The 25542-nt window shown below is 36.9% G+C and overlaps 1 protein-coding gene across 5 annotated transcripts in view; it reads left to right on the top strand.

Annotated features, from left to right (window-relative positions):
• grm8a (glutamate receptor, metabotropic 8a) overlaps positions 1–25542 on the top strand; it is a 254348-nt gene that overhangs the window by 92214 nt on the left and 136592 nt on the right. For all 5 annotated transcript variants that reach the window (XM_017414877.3, XM_017414878.3, XM_017414879.3 and 2 more), the window contains one exon: positions 19646–19862. In XM_017414877.3, coding sequence (XP_017270366.1) covers positions 19646–19862 — 217 coding nt within the window. The remainder of the gene's footprint in view (positions 1–19645; positions 19863–25542) is intronic.

Raw genomic sequence — 25542 nt, 5'->3', positions numbered from 1 at the left:
CTTTTGAATGCTTGCGTAGTTAAATACATCCTCCATGTAAACACACATGCAAAAAGAGAAACCATTAGTATTCATTTTCACTGAGTCAGTGTCTGAGAGGTTATGTGCAGGTAAATGCAACAACTGATGAGTCATGTAACAATGTTGACAACACAGGTAAAGTTTAGTAGAGGAGTGGTCTTTGTCATTCAGGGGGTGGGTTACATGAAAGTGAGACTAAGAAGTTGATCACCTGAAACGTTTTGAAGTAGTCTGCATAAGAATAAGAAGCAGTTCTTAGTGGGTTGTCTAAAGATGATACTAAGACACAGGGGGCGTTAAGAATTGCTTCCTCTAAGAGTGTGGGTGGGTGTGTGTGCATAAGAGAGAGAGAGACGATCGCCCCCAAAAATGTAGCCAAAGCTCTTCCCTCGAGACCATATGGAATGGAGAGTGAGTCGGTCCCTCTCTCCTACCTGTTCTCTCCCCAGTGAGCCTCCAGGAATAATTTGTTGTGTTGGGAGATCTTTCATAAAGGAGAGGGAGGGGGTGGCAAGGTTCAAATGTTCATTCAAATATTGTGCTGCTCTGTCTTAACCTTGTCCTTCATAAGGCAGTAAATCACTTTATAATGGTGTAGCTGTTTGTCAGATGTGCACCTGTCTGTGAACACAATCTCCCTTTATTTGAATGGAGTTCTGCAACTGAAATTACATTACACTGGGGCGAAGGACTCATGCATCTCATGGGAAATTCAAGAAGTGCATACATGAATTTGGACAGTCACGTTTTCATTTAATATTCTCTTGTTTGATTGCAAGCACCTTCTGGAATTTCTGTTTTCAAAACTTTGTGAAATACATTTTATGCACACTAACCAACTTAAAGTTCACATTCGATTTAATGTCCAAGTGTTTTTAAAACACAAATGAAGCTAGGTACATACATGTTTTTTAAAGTTTTAATTCTGTCTTAGACTGTAAATCATCTTTAAACTGACATCTGTGTCAACAAAACTAAGAGCTGCTTTGTAGGGACTCTTAATGGTATTTAGTACAAGAAGGCAGTTGGAAACTTACACCTACAACATATTTCAGACACGTATTTAACAAAAGCCAGAAAGAGTACACATCACACCAATTTTAAAGTCTGTACTGGTTACCTGTTGCATTCAGGGCTAGTTTTAAGCTTTCAGTGGTCTTAGTCCATCGTACTTCAGAATTCCTCTTTCTCTATGAATCTTCCAGAACTCTCAGGTCTTCTGGAACCAGGCTGCTAATTATCCCTAAAGTGCAAACTAAAACATATGGTGAGGCCTGGACTTATCATAGGATAGCTGAGAGTGAAGATACTTTTTTACAAGTAGGCTGAGAACTTTTTTTCAATACAGAATTTATCTTCTTTTTTAACGGTTCAATGACCTTAATGTGTCTCTGAAAAGCCCTTTTCATTCCTGTGTTGTTTTAAAAGTGCTGCATAAATAGTTTGAAGTTTTGATTGATTTTTCTAACAATGTTAACCTGTAGGTGTGCTTGCACGAGTGGCCGTTTTGTAATGCTTGGTAGGACAAAAAAATAGATGAGTGCAAAGGCTCACCATCTGCTCCGCTGCTGTTTGAAGCTTCAAACAAATGTTTGAATGTCACTGTGCATTTTCTTACTTCTCTCCTCCTCTTTGAAGACATCGGCACTGCTATGGCAACAGACTGTTAGATTCTCATAATTAGTGTCGGTTTAATCAGCATCTCAACAAACACCCAGGGGCTTTTTTGGACTATAAAAGAAATATAAACCACTCACTTTTGGCAAGGATTATGCACTTGTGCAGCTCAGAGTGTTGTTGTTGTTTTTTTTTTAAGACCTTTTCAACTTTTACAAACTTATATTCTCATTAGTCTGCACAGAATTCTCCACAGTGGCTAAGCAAATCTTCCTCCAACCCTGGACAACTTTGTCTTTTCCAATGTTCTTGGCAGAAGCTCTAAAGCTCAATGAGTTTGGATGGGAACCATTGTGGCAGCCATTCTCAGGTCTCTTTAGCGTTTACAGAGTTTAAGTTTAAAGCCTAGCTGGGTTAGTCAAGAACTTTCAGAGTTTTTCTGAAGCCAGTCGTCTTTTCATAATGTAATTCTTTAGTTCAATGCTTTGTTGCAACAAAAGGCTTGGACTCTTCTATCTGAACCATTTTAATTTGTTCCTATTGAAGATAAGTGTTCAAGCGATAAAATCGAATACGCCAATGGTTCAGCATTTACACTATTTTCCTGTTTACAGTTTCATCCATATGCTTTTTGCAAACTATTTTCCCATAGTTGGTGCTGTTTTGCCCATTCATAAATCAAAACATTTAGCTCTATTGGGTATGATGTGCTGTAACTTTGAGTATTTACTTTTATACTTTGAAATATTTAACTTTGCTCATGAAGACCATATAAAGTCGTTAGAATCTAAAAACTTCTCTGAAATCTACTTTAGCATACTTGCTCTTTTTTTCCCTTCTCATGCTAGTTTTAGCTTTCAGCTACAGTTTTGCTAATGTAGCTTTTATTGTTGCAAATAAGTGTTTAGCTATGGTTATGATTTTTAGCTTCTGTTTTAATAAAAAATTCAGTTAACAACTAATTTTTCAATAAATTTTAAGTCATTCTGCACTCAGCATGCACACTGTATTTCATATGCCAGTGGAAGAAAATGTGAGAAGAGTCAGATGGAATAAAGTTAAAAATGTCTGTGCCTCTGAAAGTTTTCTGTTGGAACTGTTTGTGGGTAAAAGACGAAGAAACACGGACTGTACATCTTTTTTATATCTGTATGTGTCCCCACACCTGCCGGGCCTCCAGTTACAGTAGCTGCTGATTAACCAACTATAGAAACAGCTGATCTCAGGTTTTATGTGGAAATAAACTGCAGATTATGTCAGCTATAATGAGAATTGCTAATGTAATGGATTTTATGAGCTGGAACCACATTTCTCCAACTGTAACATTGAAACCCAACCTTTCACAGTTAAAACTCATACTGTATCTGTTTTGACTCTGTAAAGAAGATAAAACTATAGAAGAGTTATTGATTGAACTTGGTAATTTATTAGACCATTTATTTCAATTTTTTGTTATATCTCAGTTCAATAACAGTGAGACCATAATTGTTTGTAATGATTTTCTTTTTATTTGCACATTAAAAAAAGGTAAAAATAACTCATACAGTCACAGAAAGAAAATGGACCTCTATCTGACTTTTCTGAAGTACAAACATGATTCATCCCATATAGTCTATATTATACAATCCAGCATCTTAGCATACAGCTCACTCATTTTACAGATATTGAGCTAAAATTTTGTGGGGTGGTAGCTAAGAGTCATTCTCAACACATTCCAAATGATGACAGATTGTGTGGAATCAAAGGGTGTATTCACACCAGGAAAGTCCTTTGGTCCGCTTGTTTGGTACAGACCAAAAGTGGACTTTATTTTTTTCATTTGGTGCGGTTTGCATTCACATTGTGCTTTTTTGTAAGCGGCCTATAATTTATAAACAAAGCCACATGGGTGATGGTCATTGCTCCCATTGCACAGAAAGACGGGGGCAGCGGTTGGAGCACAGAGCAAGACCAAGAAGGCAAAAACTCTAATTTTTCAAGATACAATTTTAGTTTAAAACATTGGCACAAAAGGTAGCGGGCAATATGTATTTCTCCAAATGAATGAGTTATTTTTGGTGTTGGAAAACCCAGTGGTGTAGTTGGATCAGCACAGGTCCTAATTGATTTAACTGACTCTTATCGGCTCATCATAAAATCTCCTGATGCTGTTAAACTTGTGATAAAATTGGTCACCAGCTGGGCTAAGGATGGATCTCTTGTGAGGGGTTAAATGCTTAAAACAGACATTACAAATCATACAAGCAAAACCTGATGATGAGTCCCGCTTCCTACATTAATCCAATAAAACCCTTTCAATCACAGTTGCTGGCACAAGTCATTCTGAGGTTTGTTTTTTTTGTCCACCACCTGCAAGATTTGTTATAGTTTTGTTTTCAAAACCTATAGCATCAAACATCCATTTCACAAATACATGTGCGAATTGTGTTTGAAGACTTTGTGTTTTAGCCTTTAATTTGCTGCTAAGTTGTTTCTCATTAAACAGAATGCAAGTGTTTTCTATGCAGGTCTGCTAGTGTTTTGCATGATGTATGAGGCTCATTTTCAAGTTAAACAGTGGGAATATGTGCCTAATGACTTTGATGCAGGGGAATACCTCTGTGGAACTTATTCATAACTCCTCCACTTTAGTTTGTGTATTTTATTTTGTGTATTTGTCAAGTAAAAAAGAATGAAAGGGCCCAATGTTTGATTTTTGCATGTGTGTTTTGGTGAATTGTTGACATTTGCAGTTACTGGTTCATGCTGGGAATCCAAGACTAAATGCTGATACTTGCACCTGCATTGCACAAAACTTACAGTGACACAGTGTTTGATGACACTTTTGTGCAACTGCAGGAAACACAAAATTGTAAAGAAGGTGCTGGTGGCTGGCACACATCAATTATTCTGGTGCTGTTTGTGTGTGTTGCTCCTAGATTTAGGTTGGTGAATTGGTGCAGCAGGGGAGGAATACATTATTCAAATGCAGAAACATTAGGACATATGAGTAAGAGTAGACTGAGGCATTTTCAGATAAAATAAGACAACTCAAAGTCAGTGGTGCTGACCCAAATGCTTTGATGCTACAACAGTTGATGTGGAAATCAGCAGGACTGATATTTATTATGTTTTTCACAAGTCCTAAATCGCTTTGAAATGATAAGTAATATTTGAAGACATTTGAACCTGTATAATATTATTGTAAAATAAACGCATTTAAAGTTTCTGTAGCATTTAGGTGGATCTGTTAGAGATCCTGTTAAACAGGACTACACAACTTCAGTTATAAGTGGGTCACATGCCAGAACAATTACTAAGGGTTTGAGGGCCACAGGCAATAATTTGTAAACCCTTTTCATCAACCACAATTTTATCAAGGACCGCAAGCATTCAGTCTCTCATAGTTTTAGGTTCAGAAAAGAAGTAGCTTTTGTTAATGTCCAAGCAACTCTCACTGGTCTCTTCTGTTCAGTACAAAAGAGGCAGATGGCCACCTGACTTTGGTGAAAATTGCAAACAGCCCTGTACTTTACCTCCCAGTTCTTGCTATTCTTCTGAAAAAGTTGCAGAAAAAGAGACATGATTTGACTTGTATTGTCTCTTCACGTTATGTTCTTCAATCACAGCAATACTTTGATTAAACACTTGTTACTGTTGGCAAAGTGGTTGAAAAATACTTTTCAGTCCATTTGCTTTGAAATAGTCAATTTTCTAAATCTACTTTTAGACTTTTTTGGGGGCTTTGAGATCTTGAAGCTTATTGTGAACTAACCAATACAACTTTTTTTAAAACTGGTTTTTCACCATGCTTGAATGCAATACATTGTCACATCATCACATTTGATTTTGTGAAATTTAAAAGTCAACGAAAAATGTATTTTTGACAAAATTTGACTGTTAATTACCAAAATGGTGTATTGCAAAAATACTGTGTTTTTCTTATGTACACATTCTGTATCATTTGGCACCCTTCAAACCAAATTTGGTTCACATTTCTTAAAACGCATGCTGAATTTAAATGTCTGAAGAATTGCATTAATTTAAAACGCACATCTCATGCAAGGCTCCCAATTTTATCACCTTTTTTGTAATTTAAAGATTCCTCTAAGTGAAAAATACGTGAGTGTCCACCCTGGTGGTACCAGAAAACCTAAATTTTGGGGTATAGCTCATGGACTAAGTTGTCTTCTGGCTATCCTGCAGCCTTTCTGAGTTTGCACAAGTCAGATGGATGAGTCTGACTAACAGGTGTACACGTTTACCCACTCCACCACTCTGTCAGGTTCACCAAAGATGGTCTGTTTGACAAATGCAGAGTTCTACTAGTTAATATGACACTCATAATATGGAAGAAGTGTCTATGTGTATTGCATATTGGCATTATATTCAGACAAAATAAATTTAGGATTCTGGCAGCTTTGTGGGGGCCAAAGTAGTATGAAAAAGGGCCAACACTGTGCTATTCTTGATATCTTTGCCAAACATGATATTCAGGACAATCAGAGAGAGAAGCAACATTGAGCAAAGTTAGCCTGTGTTTGCTGAAGAAATGGCATGAGAGAAAAGGATTGAGAATGAGATGCCAACAGATCAGCCATTCTGTAGTGGGAACCAGTCATGCATTAGATTGTTTGGGTGCAGGGAGGCGGAGCTTAATCAAAACAGTTCTGGAATCACAATGACAGATTTCCTCTAATTCAACAAGTCCATCATTATAATTGGATATGTTTTAAATAGCTCACTCCATACTGTAATGTAGCAACAGATTCTCAGCTGTCATATCATTAATCCTCACTCTAAATGTGTTTCTCCATTTGATGCCAGTTTGCTTGACTTAATCTACTACATGTCATGCCTTCCTGGCAAGTTTGGCAGCTCACTTAGAAAATATTTTGCAAACATTTCTCGGTGGTGTAATCTGTTTGGAGAGGTTTTGGAGTCATTAAAATGGTTTGAGATGCTTCTGTTTATCACTGTGTTGTCATGTCACGAATATGACAGCAGTGTGCACTTGGTGCAGCTTTAAGCAGTCTGTCAAAGTGCCCTCACTGATAAACGTTCAGTGATTGTTAAAGATAAGATGGAGACATATTTTTCTCCGCAGGCGACCAGGTTGTTTATGTGTATTTCTGGAAGGTGTTATTTTGCGTATTTGTTGTGTCTCATCGCTTGATTTGTATTCACAGAGTCAGGTGAGAACAGATGGGCATTTGTTCTGAGCGTGGCAGTTTGTGTTGGTTCCAGAATGTGTGGTGCCAGGCTGTAAAAGTGTTTAACTTCATGTATGTTTGTTTGAGAAAGAAAGTGATGATGTATTGATAAATATATTAAAGGTTGTAGCCTCAGCAGCCGGGCCTCGGACTTTCTGACAATCCCTGCCTCAGATTTTGGCAGGAGGCATGCTCAAAGTTGTGTGCACAAACACAGACGTTACCTAATGAAATTTTTGACAGCTGCCAGTTCATGCCCAAGTTCCAAGACCCCCTTCACTGCCTTTAAAGGCCTAGCATTCCTTGAAAGACTGAATATTGCATCATCTTTCATGCCAAAGTTTCAGACTAAATTTTTTTTTTTTTTTTAATGACAGTTACAGCTATTTTGGTCAAACCTTGATAATAAAGTTATGCACAACCTCACATGCTATTGCAACATCTTGTGTAATGTGTTAGTGCTTAATGTTGGTGTTATGAATGACTCTCAGCTGCTACCACATCAAATTTGAGCTTTATCTGTAAAATTATAGCCATTTTTGTGCATGCTAATGCCAATTGGCTGTAGTAGCCACCTTGAATAGGTTCAGTCCAAATGTTAAACAGTTGTAGATGTACAGCCAGTAATTGCTTTCTGAAAGTTTCTTTGAAATCCGTTCAGTGGTTTGAGGGATTTTGCAAACAAACACAGTTGACTCCAAGAGTTAATGAAGTTTAAAACACAGATGTTGCACAAAATGTTGTGCTTCAAGTCTGTGTTGGGGACATTGCTCTGCCAGTGATTAAATAAATGTCTGTGAAACTGACTGAATTCTATCAATTTTTGTTTTCTAAGGTCTGTTGGCTGTGGAGGCGATCTTGAATTGGGTTTAGTTTAAAGTTAATCTGAGCTACTATCACACCAGGTTCTGTCTTAATATTTATGAAGTTGACTGATTTATAGCCATTTTTGAGTTTGCTTGGATCTCTTTGCTGTGGCGCTACCTTGAATCGGGTCGACTCCAAAAATGAATCAGTTGTAAATATTCACCCAGAGATTGTTTTCTGAAAGTTTCATCAAAATCCATTCAGTGATTCTTAAGAGATTTTTTTTCTAAAGGTACACACAAATGAACACAGACACTGGCATAATACCTATTGTCTTCAGCAGCAGGTGATAATTTAGGAGCCACAACCGAACTGGTCACCTGTCTAACTCTGACCTTCCTCCAGCAGCAAGTACAGACTCACTGATTCTACTGTAAATCTCAGACACTAAGTTGTTTATTACTCCTGAAATTTGTTAACTAAGGTGATGTGGTTGGTGTTACAACTCCTGACTGTCGAACAGAACTTCCTAACAGAGGTTAATTTATGGCAACTCTGAGTGTAAAGACCTGCAGTGGGGGAAGTAGTTTTTGGTCTTACTTTCCATGTTGTATTTATACATCGTGTTTCTTTTCACATTTGATGACACTGAACAGGATGTTAGTGAGTTTTAAGGATATCCAGCTTAAGTGCACTTTTATCTAAAGCAATAGTTCAGATCTTTGGATGTGGAGTTTAGTGAAATATTATTATCAATTAATATTTTACCTGTTGTTGATGACTCTTTGGATTACCTCAACTTGGAGAAATAGTTAAACTGTGACTAAGTTAACAAGCTAACAGCTAATTTAAACAGGCCCTACATTTAACAACTCTGAGACACTTCCTGCAGACTGAGATACGTATTGAAAGAACATCATCTTTCTGCCAAATTAATAATATAACATGAAACTTATAGCAGAATAAACCTGTAAAAAAAAATGCCATCCGCTGAAACCACAAGTTTGTTAAATTGGAGCTGTTTTAAGATTTCAACATTTCTTTTTGCTCAGACCAGCCCATATCTGATCAGTCAAGTCACAATTAAGCCCTTTTTTCTCCTAGTTGCAGCTATTCAAAAATATATCTACAGCAGGTAAGAGATTTGCTCATAATCCCTATTTGAAAGATTTGAACTATCCCTTTAATAACAAACTCACTGCAAATGAACAGATATTTAAAGTCAGGCTGACTGGCTTAAGCTGTCCTAAATCAGGATCTATAATCGGTCAATACCTTCGTTCCAGTGACTTGTAATCCAAGCCTTTCATCTTGTCTCTAGTGTGATTACAGAGAGTCATCCTTCCCTCATCTTAATTAGAAGTCACTCTCATGCCTTCAGATTCCACTTGCTACTTTCACACATTAACCTAATTGTTGCTTTTACAATTTACCTGTGATTGCTTGCAAATGTGAAAAAGCAGTATTTGGCGTGACCAAAGAGGCTGCTGATTACATGTTTATTTAATTTATTTATTTCTGTCTTATAGCTCTGTTTGGACAACGTGTGCATCCATAAGTTTCACATGAAATTAGAGATTTAGGTTGTAACATTTTTCGTATTTGGACCACCACTGCTGCAGAGAAAAATATGATTGGAAAAATATGAAATATCTATAGGTTTTTAAGTCATTTAGGAGTTTGTGAGCTTACACTCAGATTCATTCTGAATTTTAAAATACAAACTTATTCTCACTATGGTGATGAGCAATTCTGTTTTTTCCATCAAAGACAGCAGGGATCACAGATTAATGTAGAAGATGACCTTCAGCATGCTGTATAAATACAGTAAAACATGTATTTTACATGCTGATCTAAAAGGCTAATATAAAGTGACAACGTAGTGTGTTAGTTTAGGTTAAGAACATTGTTTTAGTCCAAAGAAAAAGGTTTAGGAAAAGTTTGAGAAAAACCTCTTTTGTATCTGAAGGGATTTTACAGACATTTATTATAATAATCTGGATTTTAAAGATCTGTGTAGATATCAGAAATATATTACTGCCTGCCACCAACAGATGCAGGAATAATGTTTTTGTCTGAGTGTGTGCATGTGAGCATACACCTGTCTGTTGACAAAAATATTTCATGAACCCTTGAACATATCCTAATGAAACTTGGAAAAAGTCATTTTTGGATGCACATCTATAATTGATCAACTGTTGAAGTTGATCCAAGTCAAGATGGCTGCCACAGCTACTTGACATAAGCAAACACAAAATGACTAGAACTCAGTCAATTTAACAAACATTGAGCAAACATTTGATGTGGCTGTAGCTGAGAGTCATTCCCAACACATACTATAACAGCTACAACTGTCATTTCTCAACAGAAGGTGATCTTAGTCTAAAACTCTGGGATAAAAGGCGACAGTTGATATGATTTCCTTTTAGGAATGGTAGGCCATTTATTTATTTGTGGACATCCTATGATCAGTTTGTTGCATTATTTTAGATTGAAATTAGCTCATACTGACCATTTATTAGTCTGAACATTTGAAGCATGTGGTTTGTTTTCTGAGACAGAGCAGACCGGGGTAAAACGTTCTCACTGGGCGAGTTTCATGGCTTCAGTGGTGAGGCATTATCACCATCAGACCTTCTCTGCTACAGTCTGCCACTGAAGAGCTCCTGGGAATTAATGGCTCGCCAGGCCATTAATTCACTCCGTCGCTTGTACGCGAGTCTCCCAGATAAAATTGGCTGAGAAAGCTCAGTTCTTCATTATCAGTTTTAAGCCTTTCAGACTTTATCACTTCAGACTGTACATGGATCTATTCCTTAATTACACAATCAAGCTAACATATGGCATTCCCGGTCTCCCCCTCCCCCCTCCAAGTATGAAAAAAAGAAATGGAAAAAGGAATGGAGAGGTTAAATAAACCACGGGAAGACATTTTAAACTGACCCTTTTTCCAGTTCACATTTTTTGCCATATTCTTTGTAACTCTTCTCTTTTCTCTGGTTTTTCTTTTAAAAAAAATCAAGCTCAACTTTCACTTCTGCTTATTGGCATGCAGGAAGATGGTCCCCTTTTCCCTTCTTTATTTTTCATCTTCTATCACCATCAGTTCTCTTTTTTTTAACGTCTTAGCATTTAAAACCCTTTTTATTTCATTTACTTCCTGCTTTACTCATTTTTTTCTTGGATTATGCATTGCTTTACCCCCTTCCTCTGTTTATTGTTTTGCACCAATTATCTCAGTTTCCTCTCATTCAGCTTCTTTGTCTTTATCTCCTCTGCCTCCCCTTCTGTTTCTCTGTAGCATCTGTCGTCCCATCGTTTCCCTCTCATCAGTCCTCTTTTATTCCCTTTGTTTCCCCTGCCTCCTCTTTAGTCCTTATGCTTCTGCTAAACACACCCTCATTATTTCTCTCTCATCTGTCCCACTTATTGTGTTTTTTCAGTCACTACTTTTTCCCCTCTCTCTTGCTGCAGTAGGACATTAGTCATCATTTCTTTTCCCCAGCTTGATGCTCATTGGCACTCATTTCAGCTGTCTTTTCTGTTGCAGTCCTTTTGGTCCTTCAAAGTTTTTATTTTTACTTTTTAAACTTCCTTGCTAGTTTAGTCACATTTTAAAAATCTTTTCATACGTGCTTGTCAGCAAAAAATGCAGCTTTTCTATTCTGAGTTTGCTGCAATGTGGGAAGCACAAACCCAAGACTGTAAAGGGAACATCATTATCAGTTTAGGTAGCATCTTGGCCACAGAGAGAGTGGTTTGAGCTGAGATGGAAAGAGGTGATTTGTATTCATTTTTAACCATTAAATCTCACCAGCTTTGTGTTTTCAGCAATGACTGCAAGGTTTTGATTCATACAATAAGACTTTCTTCATTCTTTTCCTAGTTAAAATCAAATTCGTATAACCCGTTACCAAATGGCAAAGGCGGACAATGTTTTTTGTCCATGTCTGTGTGTGAGTGTCTGTTACCAAAACATTTCATTAACCACTAATTGAATTAAAACAAATGCAACAAACAAACAAAAAAAATGCAGAAAGCAATTACTATGTGCACCTCTAAAACTGATTAACTTTTGGAGTCAACCTCATTCAAGATGGCTGCCAAAGTGAACTGACATTAAAAAAAAAACAAAAATAGCTATAAGTCAGTTACCTTTATAGATATTGTGCAAAGATCTGATGTTGTAGTAGCTGAGTCATTCACACAACATAAGTGACATCTTGTGATATTGCATGAGACTGAACATAAGGTTTTTTTCAAAGTTCGACCAAAATAGCTACAACTCTGTCATTTCTCAACAAAAGATCTTAGTTTAAAACTCTGACATAAAAGGTGGCAGGCGATCTGCATTCCTTCAAGGATTGCAAGGCCCTTTCTTGTCAAAATGTGTACACAAAAGGAGGTAAAAAGTTATTTCTTTAAAGAATATTAGTTTGAAAGGCAATTTTTAAATTTGATTTATTACTGACAAGATGATTTCTTAAAAAACTTGACTATGCAAAATGTGACAAAATATCAGTCAACACACCAAAAAAAGGATTGTACATTTGTCAGAAGTTGACATAAAAGGTAGGAGATATTGTATTATCACAGTGTGTGTGTGTTTCAGTAAAATATATCATAAACCAATACACAAATTTTAATGAACCACTCAGAAAGTGATCACATGTCTACAACTCAGGTTTCATCCCAATTCAAAATGGCCATCACAGCTAATCAAACTTCATAAACACAAAAATGGCTATATCCCAATCAATTTTGCAGGCTTTGAACTAAGATTTGGTATGATAGTACCTGAAAGTCATCACTAATACACAGTGAGTGCTAAAAGATCGTTTGAGATCTTTGTTGTTAGCCTTGGTGTGTCATGGCAACATGCTTTCCTTCAGGAATGCTAGTGTCATTGAAAATATTTTGCAATGCTTGCACTTTTTTCCAGCTTTTTTGCCAAGTGAATATATTGTACCCAACTCTAGTTTTCTAAATCTCTATTTTATAAATGGCCCAGCTTCAAACATTGAGTTTTTTGTTTTTCCACCTTGCCACCTTTACACCGAAACTCTAAAACTGATGAAGCTGCGGTTTATAGAGTTATATGAAGACCAAAAAAAAAAAAAAAAAAACAATATGTGAGGGGGAAAAAGATGAGATGAATAGCCTCAGAGACATCAGGGTTAATAGGTGCAAGAGATGCCCAAGTCTCAGCCCCTGCTCTCTTCATTTAGGTAAATTAGCCCTGTAAAGTCTCCCGGTGGCAGCCCTGTCCTCATTAAATAGAAGCCAAGGCTGGCTACCAAAGTGTTGAGTTACATTTTGAGTAAGCTAACAATTCTTCAAACCTATATGTCTTCTATGTATGGATTTCTATGCACCAGTTTCTTATTTCTCAGTCTAGAAAAATATGATTGCTTAAAGGGATAGTCTGGCTAATGGCTAGTCAAATGAGGGCACAATGTTTATAATTTTTCAGACTTGTAAAACTGCTCTTTCTCATAAAAGACATAATGGTGTGAAGGAACACAATATGGGTTAATAATAAACCCTTACAATTTAAACATACAGCTGGCTAGTTTGTCAAAATTTTCTCAACTGAACTTTTGTATTACTGTGCGAATGTTTGTGTAGCGGTCTTTGCTCAGCACGCATACTATACATTTGCATTGTATCACAGATGTCAAGTTGAGAGATTGGCAACAAACTAAAACTGTCAGGGAAAAGTGTAGAGATTTAGTAATGTAGTGTTTAAACCAGTATTTATTGTTTTTTTAAAACGTTTTTATTTTATTTATTTTTTCTTTAGGAAGAGCTGGTATGCCTAAAAACAAAACAAAACAAAAAAACCCCAATGGGCTTGTTTGCCATTAGCCTGGACTAAAACTGAACTTTTTGACCCCTTAGGACAAAACCGTGTCTGATACAAACCCAACACCTCTCATCATGCTGAGATCACCATCACCAGAGTGTAGCACGGCGNCCCCACCCCCTTTCTGTCTGGCTGTCTCTCCGCACAGGCTTTACTATTGCTATAAGTGTTCTGTGACTGATGTAATTATTGATAATTAACATAAACATCACTTCAGAAATGACTAGATTATGCCTGTAACAGTTTTGCTACATGAAAAAATGTTGGGCAGACTTGAAACCGAAAAGTGAAATATCCGTGTGTGATTCTCACCAACATGAGTCCTGCCACAATGATCATGTCAGTGTAACTGTGCTTATACAACTTTTCTCTCTCAATGTGTGTGTGTGTGTGTAAGATACTGAGGCGATCTGTGTGTGTATAGCACCGGGGTTAATTAGCCTCACACCACTGCCATCTATCAAGCTAATGCTCAGTCTCTGACCACCGACAGCTCCATTACAGCCAAATACACACACAAACACACATGCGGGCCACTTTAGGTCATAATCACGCCTTTTTCAGTCTTTACATGATAAAAGGCATACAAAATCTTCTTACAATAAACTTTGGACTATCACTCCTAATGATATTTTAAAAGATGTTTAGGCATGTGCTTTAATTGGAGATTCTGACCTTCCAGAAATGCTCAAGAAAAAAAATTAGTAGAGCTGTTCAGCAGTATTTTTGTTTTCTTGATTGCTTTGTGAAGACAAGAATGTTTGAAGTGAAGTATCTCAAACTTGGTCTTCAGGTGAAAAGACTTGCACAAAAAGTCACTGATCTGGATCTCCAGGTCTGTTAGGGTCCAAATCTGTCTGTTAGTTATGTGTTCAGCTCTCTTTGTGGGATTCAGGCAGATCCGTAGTGGGGGATGAAACCGTTCCCCTCGATTGCCGAAGCTATTAAGGAACAAAGGGGCAGACCTGATGGTCTTTTGTGGCAGGACTTATTGGATTACATTGGTTTCACTTTTGAAGTTTTTTCTCACAAGATACTATCAAAAACCATGATTGGTTATTAAAGGTATTCTTAAAGAAAAAAACTTTTGAAGTTTTTACCTCCCAACAAAATGTCAGCATTCTTGTTTGTATTGATTGTTTTCACAAGGGAAAAAATATGAGCTTGTGCTCTTTGAGTAGTTTTTATTTAGCCTGGAATACAGTTTATGAATTCATCATGAACTTATTAGTTTTACAGATCAGGGAAGTTTGTTCCAACCACTGTAATCAATTAATGTAATAGAAAACAAAGATTGATCAAATGGCTTTTTAGTGGCAGAGAAACTCCATGAAATTGATTAGTTTCTTTTAGTTTTATGGAAGTCTTTAGGCTTGTAATGAATTTTAGTGAACAAATGCAGTTGATTATAAGAAAAGTGATTGAGGTGAGCTATATTGCACTGCAGGTCTTTAACTTTTTATGCACAGTAACATTTTGATAACCTGTAAATCTTTAAGAACAACTATAAATAATGAAACATGAAAAATGAAAGAAAATGTTCAAACTTATACAGGTGGAACTCTCAATCTCAAAATAGTTTTATTTATTTATTTTTGTTGTTGCATTAATTCTTGTCTAAATTAAAACTGCTGTTATGGAAGTAGGATCAGCATAGGGTTATATTATAATTATTTTAATTTTCTTTCTTTAGTTTTGATCGAGAACTAAATATTATAGCTTTTGATGATAACGTTGCATCATTATCCCAACAAAAGATCAAAACATTTAAGTCTCTGAACCTACCAAACCTCAAATTCAACCACTCCAGTATGTAGTTGTTCAAATTAAAAAAATAAAATAAATTAATTAAATAATAAAAGTTTCATTTCCGGGTTCACATCTTCATTAAAACTAAGCTTTATGCAGTGTACAAGCTTGAAGATTTTCAAACAGTTCAAACGTGTACATCAGTTTGTTTTGATTGATGTTCAAATACATCTGTTAGCATATTTCTTTTAGTTTTACATGCAACTGAGTGCATATCGCCCACTGCCTTTCATACTAGGTTTCTAGACTAAGAGCATCCTGTGAGAGGGGATAGAGTTGTAGCTGTTTTGATCAAACATTGTGAATGATGTTATGCACAATCTTATGTGATATTGTGCTATCCCACAAGATGTATTAGCAATCAGTCTGTTATGTGACTGTCACCTACTACCAAACCAAATTTTAGTTCAGTATCTGTAAAATTGAGTTAAATCCACTTTTATGTTTGATAGGGTTCCTTAGCTGGGATGGCCCACTTGAATGTTGTTGACTCATAAAGGTAATCAGTTGTAGATGTACATCTAGTGATTACTTTCTGAAGGTTCCATTCAAATCAGTAAGTAGCAGAGCTACTGTATTAAAAGCTACTATTGGCTTTCAATACAGAAGGTGCTGCTTGTGTGTTGTCTCTGTTGTGTGTCCAAGTCATAAATGGCCAGGGTGCTGCACTTCCACATTTCAGATATTTATCGTTTCTCAACAAGATGTTATTAACATTAAATGGTAATCAATTTTTGACATGGTAAAAAATCTATTCAGAATTGCTCATGCCTGCATTGTGAAGCATCAAAAAGAAGATTATAACCCCCACACTTAATTGTTTCATTGTCCGAACCAAAAGCCTCCATCCAGTAACTGCTAAGACATTTCGTATTGTATTAGTTTAGTGCCTTATTAAACTCAATAGAATTTATTCAAATGGAAACATGAGTTTGTCTGCCTAAATAGATTGTAATCTCTTCAACAATTGCTACTAATATTTAGCTTGGATCCAGTTGTCGAACTGACCCCCTAATGAGAGTGCCAGTGGCATGAGTGAGGATTTCAATGAGTAATAATTAGGAATCAGTTCAATGACATAATTACTGACAATTGTGTATCGAGACACAAAAACAATGCATTACCCTACTGATAAGCATGTGAGAGTAAGAAGGTGTTAATTAAAACAACACATCAGCCTGCTCCATTTTAATGCTCATGATTCCCCCTCTCACATCCTCTCACACATATTCATTAGAGCAAATAGAATTAAAGGGATTGGAGGAATAATCTTCCTCCTCGGCCATGTGGGGGAACCAAGTCGTTAATTTTCCACCTCCAGCTCCACTTGCTTTGAAAAACCTTGCAGCACATGAATGATTTAGAACTGCTCAAATGTTATGTGACATTAGATGTGCTCAGCCTAAGTAGGTTCTTATGCTTATGTACACAGTTTGTATTTATTGTTGACCAGTACATGAGGGACTATATTAATGTATGCAGAGATGGGTTTGTTTTTTTTTAAAAGAAAAAACAGGTGCTGATGTGGAAGACAGTATTGGGTCTAAGCTTGCGACAAACAGCAGTGGATATAACTGAATCTGTATTTGGCTCAGTCTCTCTCTCTCTCTCGCCACTTTAGGGTTTTTTTTCTGCCTCTTATTCAGTAATATTTTGGGAAATATGACAAGAAGATGACAATGCAGTGTATACAAAGGTGTGTTTGCATCTGTGTCGGCCTGTTTTCCAGCTGAGGAGCGAAATAACAAAAGATCAAAGTATCAGGTTTGCCCAGGTCACTCGGTTTCTTTCCTGTAGCTGTTGTAAACAGACAAATAGCTCATATTCCTGCAGAAGTGCATTCAGTCCTCTTTGAAATGGATATTCACATATTTAAATGTACACAGAGTAAAAGCAAAACAAGTGAATAAGCCGAGACGCACACAAACAAAGGCACACACAGTGCAGAGCCACATGCACATGATTTGTTTCCCTGGTTGTTTCTATCTGCTGGCCTGCCTTTGATTTGTTTATCTCTGCGCTCCATGAATTATACATTCACATCCTGGACTTTATGAAAGTTTCCAATTGTGGTCCCCTGGTAGACGAGTCTAATAACAGCTCTCAAATGTCCCACACGTGAACTCCTGAGTTCACTGAAGGCAGTGAGGAGTAATTTAACAGGAAAACACAAGATAATTTTGATCTTGATTTAGTGTTTTATATTTATCACTTTTATACAATAAGACGACAGAACCCTGAGTTAGAGAACAGTAAGTTTAGATGCATCCTATGTTTTGTAATGCTTTGAATTATGACACAGCTGAAAGTTGTCTACATCAACCCTGTCCCCAGATGTATGTGCTTTTATTGCAGTTTTTTTAAACTATTGGTGACATTGCTGTCATGGCAACAGTGACTGCAGGAGTGTGTGTTTGAGTTGTAGCTGCCAAGTCCCTGTACTTGTCATTCTTATGTCAAGGTTTTCTAATATTTTACAGCAATGAAAGATGTGAGTCTCCTCTTTTATCTGTATGTGATTTCCAAAGGTTGTGTAATAAAGATGCAGGTACAGGAAATAAATATGGAATATGTGAGCCATGTCAGTCTATACAGACCCAGCTACCATAGACTTCTTGTAAGAGCCACTTGCCTTATTATTCTTGCTAAGTAATTTTCTTCTGTAGGTAAGTTAGTGATTACTAATAAGTCCACAAAACACCACTTCAAAAAGTCTGAACTATTCCTTTAAAGTTGAATTTTCACCTTTATCAAAATGCACAGGTAATTCATCTAATTTAATGGCATAGCATAATTTATATAATACCTTAGACTGCTCAACGTTGATCAAAATTGTTGTTTTAAAGTAATACATTAATTTTAAATATGTAACATTAATCAGTTTTGGTTATTCACATTTCTTCACAAATGTAGAGCTTTATAAATGTAGCAGACTTTATAATTATTTGTAAATAAATGGTAAGATGGTGGTAAAAGTGTAAAATTATGTCAAACCTATGCTTAAACTGTTGTCCTTCTATAAAAATACAACGAGAGACAATGTTTTTGCCTGTGTCTGTGCGTTCCTTTATCTGTAGTGTTAACAAAATATTTAATGAACCAGTGGACAGATTTGAATGAAACTCTCAAAGTTATCATTGGAAGAATGTCTACAACCACATTCAAGATGGTTGCCACAACTAAACATTAGCTGGCACAAAAATGTTTTACAGTTTTACAGATACTGCACTTAAATTTGGTGTAATAGCAGCTGATTAACAACACATACCTTGAGTGCTATCACATCTTGTGACATCCCACAATATCGCACAAGATAACTTTATTTACATAATTTGACCTAAAAAGGAAATACTGAGCATTTAATAGCATTTTTATTAGTTTCATTAGATGTCTTCTAAAGTGCCTTCATTTCTCATTGCTGTGCCTTCTAAAGTATTATCTTCTTGGTTTTCTCTGAATTAATGTGACTGCGTAATGCTCCAGTAAAGTTGTACTTTCAGTTATTTGTCACGTCTGAAACAGACAAATGTTTTGGTCTTGATACCACCATTTATGTCTGCTTACAGCAACCTTTCAGAAGTGTCAAAAATCTGGCAAAATTGATCCCTAACCTTTTGAAATGGCAAAGGACAAGTGTAGATTCAAGATGGGAGAGATTTCAGACGATACCCGAAAGGAATAAAGACAGTGAGTGATTAGCTTTAGAGACATTCCAGTCACCTACACAAACACACACACACCCACGCACACACACTTATTGCCTGTTGGTTAGGTTTTCTTCAGCAGTTGTGGTTCATTGTATATTAGTGTGTGGATGTGTAGAAGACAGCTGATGCTCTTGATGCTTTAGTCAAGATTGGCAGATGAGTCCTTTTCCTATGGAATGCCAAAGTATCCAGTGTCTCTGTGTGTGTGTGTTTTTGTGAATGTTGACAGGTACAAAGCCCCCTCCCTTCTTTGCTGTCCCCTTCTGTCAGGGGAAAAATCAATCTACCAGTCAGCCATTGAACACCTTCGGCCTGTTACGTTACCTATCAGCAGAGACACGTGTGTTTGTGTGTGTCTTCTGTCATTCTGTCAACCTCGTATCTGGCTTTTTGTGCTTTTTTTTTTTTTTCCGTCAATCTGTCCTGCTGTTTTTTATGTGCCTCTTGCAGCTTCAGATCTTCACTCCCCCTAATCTGTCATTCTTGACACCATTGTTAAAAAAGAGCTTTGCATTCACAGCTTACCTTTTTGTCATGTCTTTATTCTACATTTAATTCGCTAATTATTCATCATTTATCCTTTTTTTATAAACTTTTAAAAAAGAGCTATAACTTTTGTTTTTCAGATCCCCCAGATCAGCTATGCTTCCACAGCACCTGAGCTGAGTGACAACAGTCGCTACGACTTTTTCTCCCGTGTGGTGCCGCCGGACTCCTACCAGGCCCAGGCCATGATGGACATAGTCACAGCAATGGGATGGAACTACGTGTCCACGCTGGCCTCAGAGGGCAACTACGGCGAGAGTGGTGTTGAGGCCTTCATCCAGATTTCCAGAGAAACTGGTAGGAACTGCTTTCTTTGCTCAATACCAAGTTTTTGTTTAGCTAAAGCTAACCACAAAGGAGCTTTACTTTTGATGAAATGCAGTGACATTACCATTCTGTTTTTGAGACTGAGGTCGTTAAAAAACTGTCAATTAAAATGATTTTTAGCCATCCGGTTGCAATTGGATAGCACTAAATATATGTCTGAACTCCCTTAATGTGCATTGAAAATGTTTTTTCCTCTGAACCCCTTTTATTCACATAACATTTGGTAGACTGAACACAATCTGTCCTGAGCCAAGCTTTAGGACCTCCTACTGAACTGACATTTTGTCAAAATTTTATTCATCAAAGTGGGTTACAGGGTGTTGTATAGGTGAGTTTCTCTTTGGTTTAATGTTTGTTCTGACTGTTTTTGGACCCACTGTGGCTGCTGTATGCTATAATTTGCTGTTTCAATCAAAAGAGAACAGTCTGAGCAGCTGAGTTATAGTGGAACTGAGGTACTGGTAAACTGTTAGTGGTGAAGTTTACCATTTATCTATTCACTGTTCTTAGAGATGGTAGCTTTAAAGTGTAAAATGAAACCTTTTCTGTGTGCTAGATTTCTTTTTTCAGGGAACTAAAGCATAGTTGGAGTAGAAAATCTGTTTATCTTCAAGGAAGCTATAATGGGAGTTCTGTGTTGGGTGAAATACAGAGTTTGCACACTTGCTCATAAGCATAATAAATGCATGTTGGTTTTAACAGAGATGCAGGTTCTTGTATAACTTTATACCAGAAAAGTTCACTGTCATGCATAAAGTTCCTGAGAATAATCAGAACTGGGGCATCAAATAGTTGAATTGACATATGCAGACATTGAAAGTCCTTGACTCAGGTTCAAGACCTGGTCCTTTCCCAGGATTTCTTTCTTTTTTTTCCTGCTTCCTGTCCTCTTTCTGCTTGCTCCACTTAAATTAAAGGCCACCAGACTCAACTAGAACAATAACAAAAGAACTGCAGTTGCAGAACTCTGAACGTCTCCAAACATCTGTCGCTGGTGAATTCCTGTGCTAACACTTTGATTACATCAACCAGAGGAAAGTAACTAATGCACAGCATAAAGAGAATAAAGCTCATTCATCTTCTAATTAGTATAAGTGATTCTTACAGTACACAGCTGCTTTATACTGTGTGAAAAGCTCTTTTTTCTCAGTTCGTTAAATCCCAGCAGCCATCTGAAGGCAGCAGGGCGCGTAATTAACATGGCTTACAGTCTCGAATGTCATTGCCTCCCTTCCATCGGCAGTTTTATCAAAAGTAGAATTTCATACTTTGTAACGTTAATATCAGTACAAATGTTGTCATACAATGCCATTGACATGTTTTGACACAGAATAAAAAAAAAATGAAAATTAATTTCTGTCATTATCGACATCTCCATCTGAGTCTGGCTGCAGATTTGAAGAGTTTTAAGATCGGTTGATGGCACTCTGCACAATCCAAACAACAATCAGCGTCTTTTCATCTTTTGTACTACTCTTGTGTTTTATGATTCACAGTGATGAAACCAGTTCTGTGACTAATTAAGAGCAAAATTATCACCTTTCAAAACAAATTTCTCTTCTGCCAGCTTTTCCAAATGCTGAAATATGCATCAACTTAGTGACAGCGCCTCTAAGGAAGAAATGACAGTTTTTTGAGAAATCAAAGGATACAAAACCATGATGAATAAAAAGAATTATTTCACTCAGATTATCAACAAGTGCCTTTATATATATTGGGCATTGTGGCATCTGATCAGCTGTGAGGAGAAACTTAAATACCAAAAGCTGTGCTGCCTTTTCTGAGGAAATAACCAGAATCAGTCAGTCAAAAGACTTCTTTATACATCTCTCTGCTGTACCCTTACTCCTGTAGCTTGCTGATGACGTTTTTTGTGATAATTGTATGTATGGGTTTCAGATTATGTGATTAAAATGAGGAAGCAAAATTGTGAATGTAAAAATTTAAACTCCCATGTTGTCTACATCACAGATAATTGACTGAGTTTACCTGATTGGCGTAATGGAAATTGCAATGCCCTTATATATGGACAGCTGAGGTTATTTTTGTTTTGATAACTGTGATGTAATGTAGACATTTACATTTTTTAACCTTAAGACAATAGTTCAATTTCAGTCTAGACTTCAGTTCAACTAAAAAATAACCACCTATAGTGAGCTTGGGGTACATTCATAACATAAAAAAGATGAAGCACAGTTTCAGTACATAATAAAAACAACTTTGAGTGGGATAGTGGCAAAATTTACTACATGGAGCTTGATTGGGTGAATAAAACTCCAGGAAACAAGAGTGACATAGAAACCAAAAAAAAAAGATGAAATCAGGAAGATGGATCACTTGCCTGTTTTGATTTAAATCTCAAAAGCCCATTCCCTGTGGTCTTTAGCGCATCAAGTTGCGTAAATACACCCTCAAATCAGTCTATGAAATCATCCAAGTGATGTTGACAGATCAAAATGCTGTCACTTTCTCTTGTTTATAGCTCAGATGTGTATTAGAACGCACCATGTTGAGTACTGACAAATATTTACAGACTGAAAGAGCTTAAAACGAGTAAAGTATCCATTAGAGAGAATGTCAATTGAGATCTCTCCCCTTTGATATGTTTTCATCATTCCCTTTACACCAGTCTTTCTCGGCATAGCTTTTTCCTTTATTGTTTGCACGCTGCTGCAGATATGACAGCTTTGTGTGTGTGTTTGTGTGTGTTCGCTGTGGTCTGTCTGTCCATCTCCTCGCGTCTCTGGAGCCACCTCACCTGGGGGCTGGATGCTGTGACAGTCAGCACATAGATATTTTCTGTGGTGTCAGATCGCTGGCCGTGTGAGCCCCCCTCTAAAGGCTGAAGCAGTCCTCAGCATTTGTGTGTTTGTGTTGTGCAGGTCAGCATAGTGTTTTTTTTCCCTCCGAGTGTGTATGGGTGGGCGACATGCTGTGACAGCAGCCAGTCAGTTGTTTACTCTGCAGCTCTGAAGATTCAAACCAAACCAAAAGGATGAAGGGATGGAAGAGCAGGACAGAGCTGGGGACAGCTGATGGGATGCTGGTGTATTTTTGTAATAAAGTTGTGAAAGACAAATGGCAAAGAACAATTTAATAGAAAAAAAGTAAAAACTTATTTGAAGGAATGCATATTACTAGCCCCCTTTTAATGTCAGAGTTTTATCTTATATTGAAAAATAATGGAGTTGTAGATGTCTTGGACAAACTTTGAAAATAAAGTTATGCACAATCTCATGCAATATTGAGATGTAACACTGGTTTGATTTAACTCCAAATGATATTCATTTGTAGATGTATGATGTATGATTATGTTACGAAGGTTTCATTAAAATTCATCCAGTGGTTTATGAGATTTTTTGCTAATTGAGAAACAGGGCTGACTCTTACAGTTAAGTGTTAAGAGTCAGCAGTTAAGAGTTTTAAGCAAAGAAAATGTGCAATGTGTACCACTTGCAGTATGTTGTGAATGTCTCTTGGCTTCTACCATACCAAATTAGATCAATATTTATAAAATTGATTACATTATAGCCATTTTTGTTTCCTAAAGTCAGTTGGCTGTGGTGGATATCTTGAATTAGATTTGCTCACAAAGTTAATCAGTTGTAGAGATACATTTAGTAACTATTTCTTGAAAGTTTCATTCAAATCCATCTAGTTGTTCATGAGATATTTTGCTAACAGTGTTGACTCCACTTGTTAATGCCACAGTTAACACAAATTGTGCACAATTAGTTAGCGGTCAATGTGAGTTGGTGATCAGTCTTAGCTACTACCACACCAAATTAATTATCTTTAAAACTGCGGTATAGCCATTTTTGTTTCCATAGGTTGATTAGCTGTGGAACCCATCTTAAATTAGGTTGACTTTAAAAGTTAGTTGTTTGTAGATGTACATCTAATGGTTACTTAAGAGTTTCAAAATCTGTTCAGTGATTCATGAGATATTTTGCTCATGGTACAGTCAAACAGATACAGGCAAAAACATTATTTCTGCTATGCCTTTGGCTGCAGGAGATGACACAAACAAGAAGGAATAAAAGCATAAGAGTGCCACAGAGCTTAATATAGATTCAAAGCCTTTCTTGGCGTTGCAAAAAATCCACCCATGTTGATATGTTCACATTTATATTTATATATACACTCAGGCGCATGGTGCTCCCCCACACAAAGAGCCATGGGAATTTCTAGGTGATTATTTTGTGATTACAGTGTAATAATTGCAAGGCAATCTGATTAGTGACTCCAAACAGCCATATAAATTGGTGTGTAATTATCCACTGGTACTTGTTGACAGTGTGTATGTAAAATAGTGCCTTCATGATTGCGTACATGCATGTTAATCATCTAAAAGTTTCAAAATAAATGTTGAAGTCTCATATGCATAAGTCAAATGTCACCAAGTGTTGTTTTGGGTTCTTGGTTTAATAATTGAACCTATTTAATAGTTCCTAGTCCTGCTTCTCCATTGTCAACCTGTACTTTTTCTTACACAACACATTAGAAAAATGTATTTGCCTCTTCAATATAGCCTTTGAAGCTGAATATGTCCTACTTACATTTGCTACTGCACAGCTGCAACGTCGTGCCACTCCCAGGAGAAGTTCATTTGGAAATCCTGCGCAACTAATTTTTCAGCCAAGCTCTCACAGCAGTCAGCAGTATCTTTGTTTCTGCAAGAAGTGCTTCAGGGAAAGCTGAAATAAATTTAGATTTTTAGGTTTCAGCAAAGAATGAATCGATTCAAGTCATTGACACCAATGTTGATTGCATCAACTTTCACATTGTTGCATAGCTTTATACTGGCACTAAATATTGGACATGAATTTATATTACCTTGCCTCTGCGAAATTCTTCAAAGCACAGTGTAAGATAAGACTCATCTCATCACCCTCAGCACCTGTTAGTTATTGGTTGTGCTTCAGTGACCTCCCATCTGGGATGGCGATCTGGGATGGCGATCAAGGCAAGGATGTTCCCTGTCCCCGTTTATAACTTAAATTAAACCCCTAGTGGAAGCAATAAGATGTCAAAATGATGTATACTGTATGAATCTGGATTGAGTCATTTATAATGTGGCTTCAAATGCTTAGGAGAAAAGGGAATGCAAGACTTAACAAGGTAAAATTTAAGAATATACTTCTTCTTCTTAATGTGAACTGGAAGAAAAGTAAGATCTGCATTACATTTTTATCCACTCTGTCCATCTGTCCATTTATTTATTTTCTGCTGTTTTTCCTTGGTCAGGTTGCAGAGGCAACAGGTCTGGGTTTACCTTAGGGTCTTGTCGCAGTGAGACATGCCTGGAAAACATCTAAAGGGAGGTATCTAATCAGATGACCAAACCACCTAATTTGACTCCTTTTGATGAGGAGCTGCAGCAGCTATACTTCCCCCGATAACAGGGCTCCTCACTTTATCATTAAAGCCCAGCCAACCTACAGAGGGGGCCCATTTCCGCTGCTTGTATTCAGTTCATGATAATGGTTAAACAATGTTTAATGCAGTATTTAAAGCTAATCTCAAAGGAGAATTAGTTTTATTACAATGATCTGTTGAATTTTTTAGTTGTATTTATTTTTTCTAAAAACTATTACCCAGTGAAAAAAGCAGAACTTGAAGATGACCCTTTATCGATAACCTGGTTTGT

Source organism: Kryptolebias marmoratus, linkage group LG18 (genome assembly GCF_001649575.2).
Source record: "Kryptolebias marmoratus isolate JLee-2015 linkage group LG18, ASM164957v2, whole genome shotgun sequence".
Classification (NCBI taxonomy): Eukaryota; Metazoa; Chordata; class Actinopteri; order Cyprinodontiformes; family Rivulidae; genus Kryptolebias; species Kryptolebias marmoratus.
Note: the sequence above shows the minus strand (reverse complement) of the source record. Positions and strands in the feature narration are given on the sequence as shown.